Below are 6,000 nucleotides of genomic sequence, written 5' to 3' on the forward strand. Positions count from 1 at the left end.
AATCAGCTCCGTAGACACTGTGAGTAATGTCACCAGGTCTCTACAGAACCACCCTCTCCTCCGCATCAGATTCGTCACCTACTCTAGAGACAGCAGAACCAAATCCTGCGCTTTCAATGGGTAACAGGTCCCATTAAGTCATGGCCTGGCCATACCATTGAACACTCACCCCACAAAGAACAACACTGTCTCCTGAAGTAGTAGACACGTGGAACAAACGCTGCCCAGCATCCCATTCATGCCCTTCTTAGATGTTACTGCGGCGTGCACACATGCAAATCCACAGAGGACTACCGGAGAGGCGCACAGTGCAGGATGCGATACACAGCTGGGAGACGGTTCTCTGTGCTACTTGTAAAGGTTCCTAAGAGGCCACTGGCAGTCTGGGGACTAGGGAAGGACCATTGGTATAGGCGTGTTCCTGAACAAAGGGCTGCCCACCAAGAGGCTTGGCTCTACCCTGGGTAGAAGAAGTCCTGCTAAGCCATCCTCTGCTCAGGCAAACTGACTTCTGGGCAGTTATGTCAGAGAGTACCGGTGGGAAGAGGGGCCAGCAACATCTTGGAAAGGAGGCTCTGAGGTCAGAGTGCACTTTGCAGGGAGGAGGCTGAAATACACTGTCCAAGAACTCCATGCAGGATCAAATCCCCACGTCAGTGGGGAAGGATAATTTTGCAGGCTAACCCCTACCAGTGAATTAATTCAGGAAACAGGTGAGACGGATCTTATTCTACTTTTCTATCCCCACTCCAACCACAAACCTTACTCCTGCCTCCAGCAAAGGACTATGCCCAACCCTGTGCTTACCTTCCTCTGGGTGCCCTGGGGGCCACTAAATAGCCCTGCCAGCTCAGGGAACATACAAAGGCTCTATGTGCTACAAAGATAAAAACATGAAATAATTCTGAAAACAATTCTTAACGGGAACAAAGAAGTAGTAGGGATCTATTCGGGGGGTAGGAGTCTCCAGATGCAGGAGGCTTGCTGCTCAATGGAGTAGCTTTTCTGACGTCCTCCATTTCCACCTCAAATCCCTTGGCCTCCAAAATCACCTGCTCCTGGCCTTACTGCTCCTCCAAAAGTAAGATCAGCAAACCTCCCAAGTACGGGCTGAGAGGTTCCAATTACATAAACAAGTGGGTTGGATTGTGGGAACATCAACTCCTGAGATGGGAGAGGCAGGGGTCCACAGGACTTAGGGAGCTAAGCAAGAGGGGCAGGCAGCTCTTTGCAAACAACTGTACAAGCGCCCACATCAAAGGAAAGCCCTGGCTAGGTACCCTTGCCTTTCCCAAAGGCACTAAACATACAGCCCCCACACCACCTTTCCGGGAGGTCATGGCACATGTCACCAAACCACAGCGAGGTTTGGGAACAGCTACACACCACAGAGCGGCTGGCTACCTGTTAACTAAGGTAGCTATAATAATCACTCCTGCCAAAAACTATTATTGGGTATTGGGGCGGAGTTAATGTGGCACGGCCTCAGTCAGCCGCTGCCCGCTGTGACCCAAACCACACCACAACCACCCCAGAACCAAAGCCTACGTGGAAGGCCCTGGGACCACCTTGCTGGATTCTCCCTTCTGTACCCAACACACTCTGCATTTAAGCACAGTTAAGGTAGGCAATGGCTTCCCAGAGGTTGAACCAGACTCCACCCAGAGGCAAGCATTTGAGAGATGCGACTATCCTCATGGACTCACCTGGGTACCAAATAAAACGCAGCCTAGACTTCCAAACCCCCGCTCTCTAGAGGGCCTAGAACCCTACGGCTACCCGAAGGTGGCACCTCCCAAGGAGGCACCCAAGGAGGGCGGCCCACTACTGGCACTCAAAAGAAGGCCGGCTCTAGCCTCTTCTACCTGCTCTGAGCTTCCTGGCGCTCCGGAGAGAATGGTTCCCTCCCTCTACGGAAGACGCGGTCCTCAGCGCCCCCAAACGTTTTCTAAACGCCAACTGAGACTGAAAGGATAAGCGAGGCAACCAGGAAAACATCTTGGACCCAACCCGCCCACGACAGCCAGCCCCTCCCTTCAGAAAAGCCCTCTGCATTTCACCAGATCTGCAAGTGGGAAGTCACGGTGAAATATTCTGCACCAAGATTTCTCAATCCGATAGTTGGTGGCCGAACACCCCAAACCCCACCCAGCACTCTTGGTTCCTCAGGTTCTGAACCCCGCTCTGCTCCTCCCCCACGGCCACACCCACCCCGGCGGCAGCTTTTCCTAGCACAACTGGGAGCCCGACATAAACCCCACCCACCTACTGGGCTCGCACACCACCAATTTTGACTCTGAATGCCTGGAAATGGCCCGGCCTTCCTTCAATCCCGTCACCTGCCACGCGGTTTGAGCGGTCAAAGCCTAGAGCTGGAACCAACCAACCCACCCCCGCCTCTGCGGTAAAAGTTCGCCTGGGAACCCCTAGCTTAGAAGTAGACAGAGCTCGGGCACGCCCCGTTACGGATGTGCGGCCAGAAAGGCCTTGAGCTCCAGCCCCCACAGCTTCAGTGTTTTCCCGTGCTTTTTGGTCAGCCACTCAACTGTTTTGACAACAAAAAAAAGTACAGCCCCTGGTAACAAAGCAACGGAACTAAGTGTTTTTGCAGTGAACTTGCCTCAAGGCTGTAAAAATAAAAGCTGTAAAAAAAGAGTTAAGTGTTACAGAAGAGTTTCCGTGAGCTTAAAGGAAATGCAGTTAAAGGTTTGCACCGCTGTTTTAAAGCCAAACACGAGGGGAGGGCTTCCATATATATGAATCAACTACCAAGAGTCGGGCCCCAGCGCGGCGAAGCGATGCCCGGGAACCACAGAACCGAGTGACCCTACGCCACCCCAGGTTACAGGCTCTGACCGGCCGCCCTGGTACAGGTGCCACCGTTAGTCCAGGAGCAGGTGAAAGTTGGACCAGAAAGGGCAGTGAAGAGATCGCGCCTTCGTAGAGAAAGCACAGCCCCCCTGCGACCAGGCGCGCCCCCGCCGGCCGGATGGGCTGGGGCGCCTACAAAGAGCCGCGGGTGGGGAGCGAGGACTGGGACCGCCCCCCGCGGCGGCCAGGGCCGCCGCTGGGTCGGGTTGCGACAAATTAAACCTTAGAGCGCTGGAAAAATTACAGGAAGAAGAGAGCGAAGAATGTGCCGAGTGGCTGAAGGGATCCCTGTCCCCGGGTGAACTTCGCCCGCGCGGGCCGGCCCCTCCCTAGCCAGAGAGTACCCGGAGGCTTGGGGAGAGGATGGCGAGGCTCCAGCCCCGGGAGCACCCACGCCCCAATCGTGGCGCGCCGCCCCCCAATCCCCCCACCCCCCGCAACCTCGAGCGCACCTGCCCGCGCCGCCCGGAGCCCGGGATGACGACATACACCCCGCGGCCCCGCCCCAAGAACCCGGGAGGGGGCGTGCCCGATGGGGGCGCGGTCGCCGAGAGGGCGCCGGCTCCGAGCGCCCCAGCCGGCCAGCGTCACGCGAGGCCGGAGCACCAGGGCAGGGGCGCGGCCGCGATCGCCCTCAGCTCACGGCTCCCCGCCCCCGGCCCCTCTAGCGCTGGGCCGAGAGCTCTGGGGGCGTGGCTGTCCCCGAGCAGTCCCTAGTCCGCTCGTTCGCGGCGTTCGTGCTGCCCCACTGACCTGTGTGAGTTCTCAGGTGCGCCTTGAGGTGCGAAGATTTCCCGTAAACTTTCTCGCAGCCCGCGTAGTGGCACTTGTGCTTCCTCTGCGGGGACTCGAGGTCCGCGCGACTCCGGCCCCGCCGACCCCTTTGTCTGAGGCCGGGCTCGCCGCTCCCCGCGGGGCCGGGCTCCGGCTCCAGAGCCGCCTCGGGCTCGCTCCACGCGGGGCTGGGGGGCGCGGCCGGCGCGCCTGCTTGTCCGGGGGAGGCGGGCTCTGGGGCGGGCGGTGGCGCAGGGGGCGCGGGCGGCAGGCGGCAGGGGGTCCTCGCCTTGCGCGCAGCGGCCCCTTCTCGGCGTTCCGCGGGGGCGGGCGCCGGTGCCTGCTGGTTGAGGTCCGCTAGGATCCGCGCCACCACGAAAAGCGAGGCGCTGTCCTTGCCGTCGCAGCGCTCGTCAACGCGGGGCAGTGTGGGGGCGGCGGCGGCCGCGCCCTCGGGCCGGGGCTCAGGCCCTTCCCGCGGCTCGTGCACGACTGCGCGGCTGGACATAGACACGAGGCACTCGGCGGCAAAGTGATCCACATAGGCGGCGGCTGCCATGCTGTGGGCTCGGGCGCGCGGTGCTCTCGCAGGAGTCGTCAGCGGCGCATCCGCACCCACGGCCTCCGGAGAGCGGCGGGGGGCGGGGGCGCGGCGCGCCCTCTTCTCCGGCTGGGCTGGGCTAGGCTGGGCGCGCAGCCGCTTCTGCCGTCACCCGCGCGGCTCCGCGTCCGCCTGGCCGGGTACTGGAGGGTAAGCGCATGGGGGGCTCCGACGAAGAGGGTCCGCGTGCGGCGTCAGGGCCGGCTTGTCTCATGGATGTCGAGCGGCGATGTTAGGCGCGACCCCTGCAAGTTGCGGTCGTAGTTCCACCGTGCATTGTGGCAGGCGGGACAGCCTCCGTGCGCGCCGCGGCTCGGTGTGGGCGGACCGGCCCCGGGGGTGGGCGGGGCCGGGGCCACATCTGGACCCGACGTCAGCCCCCAGCCACATCCTGGCGGCGCAGGTTACAGGCGGCAGCGGCCGCAGGGAGCAGCGCGCACGAAGGGGGCGGGGAGCCTGGAGCGCGCACCAGAGGGACGGTGCGGTCGCGCGCCCGCGCCTTGGGAGGGGCGTGGCCGGCGGCGTACGGGACCACCATTGGCTGTTGAGTACTCTATCTCGCCAATCCGGGCCTCCAGAGGGCCCTACTGGCCGCGGGACCTGCGCGCGCCAGTGGGCGTGCCCCTGAACCGGCAGGAGGAGGGGCGGAAATCGGAGCCCAGCGCGGGGCACGGTGACGCACGACGTTCGAGGGTGGCGGGCCACGGTGTAGCGGCGCAGGGCTGGGGCGCGTGCCTCCCGCAGCGGGAACCCCGCCGGGCCTTTCCGTGCCAGAGTTTTTTTGTGCACAGGCAGCCGTGGGTGGCGCGAGGATGGCAAGGCTGCGGAGGGCACCCTGTGGTCGCTCCGCCCGCTAGGAGCGCGAGGGAGGTGGCGTGTCGGTCTCGCCGGGACCCAGGCGGCCGGCCTCGCCTATGGGCGGGATACCGCCCCTCCTCACCCCACCGCAGCGTTCTCGGGTGGCTGGGCTTGTGTTGCAGCCTCCTGCCACCTCCACACTCTGCCCCTATCGAGCTCCAGTCCTCGGCGCAACCCAGGCGGGATCCAAGTCACCACCCGGGTCGCCCCGCCCCCGCGCGGCCGCGCTGCCCTTGAGCCTATGTTAACCTGGCTGGTGCAGGGCCCACTACTGCCAGTGCTGAGAGAGTGAGCTACGTGCTGGGGCTGCGGTCGCGGCTGTTCAGGGAACGCGGGGCCCCTTTCTCCCCCTTCCTGCCCCAGGCCTGCTGCCAACTTCTCCAGGCCGCCCCTCTCCCACCGCGGTCGTGGAGGCTTCAAACACCACCAGCTGCGAGGACCCCGCCCAGGGCGCCCCACCCATCCACTGTCTGGGCCTCTAAAGGAAATGCTCAGCTGCGCCCCGCCGGGTCCTTCCAACCAGGCCACCTTGCTCTAAAGTCTAGACACACACATTCATATTCTTTCTCTCGGAATATGCTAGGCCGTCAGCGAGAGAGACGATAGCTTCCTACTGCTTTTGAACCGATCTTAATGTACTTTTCGGGAGCTGGTCACAGCTGGTCTCTGACCTGTGAAAACAGGGTCAGCAGCCTCTGCTTTTTCATTGTGGGTGGTGCCAAACACGTAATTCACCAGCAAGTCTGGGAGGCCGTCCGATGGTCCACCCTAGTGGACTAAAGTAGAGACAGTCACCTCACTGGCAAAATGAAGAACCATGGTTCTGACTTCAAGTTCTTTTACTTATGTTAATCACGGGAAACTGAGCAATTAGGGATTTTCAGTTGTGAAACTAA

The 6,000-nt window shown here is 61.7% G+C and overlaps 1 protein-coding gene across 1 annotated transcript in view; it reads right to left on the minus strand.

Annotated features, from left to right (window-relative positions):
* Klf13 (KLF transcription factor 13) overlaps positions 1-4,610 on the minus strand; it is a 50,226-nt gene extending 45,616 nt beyond the window's left edge. The window contains exon 1 of the mRNA XM_075952575.1: positions 3,625-4,610. Coding sequence (XP_075808690.1) covers positions 3,625-4,204 — 580 coding nt within the window. The 5' untranslated portion in view covers positions 4,205-4,610. The remainder of the gene's footprint in view (positions 1-3,624) is intronic.
* Between the last annotated feature and the right edge of the window lie 1,390 nt (positions 4,611-6,000).

The sequence above is a fragment of the Microtus pennsylvanicus genome, chromosome 18, assembly GCF_037038515.1.
Source record: "Microtus pennsylvanicus isolate mMicPen1 chromosome 18, mMicPen1.hap1, whole genome shotgun sequence".
Taxonomy (NCBI): domain Eukaryota; kingdom Metazoa; phylum Chordata; class Mammalia; order Rodentia; family Cricetidae; genus Microtus; species Microtus pennsylvanicus.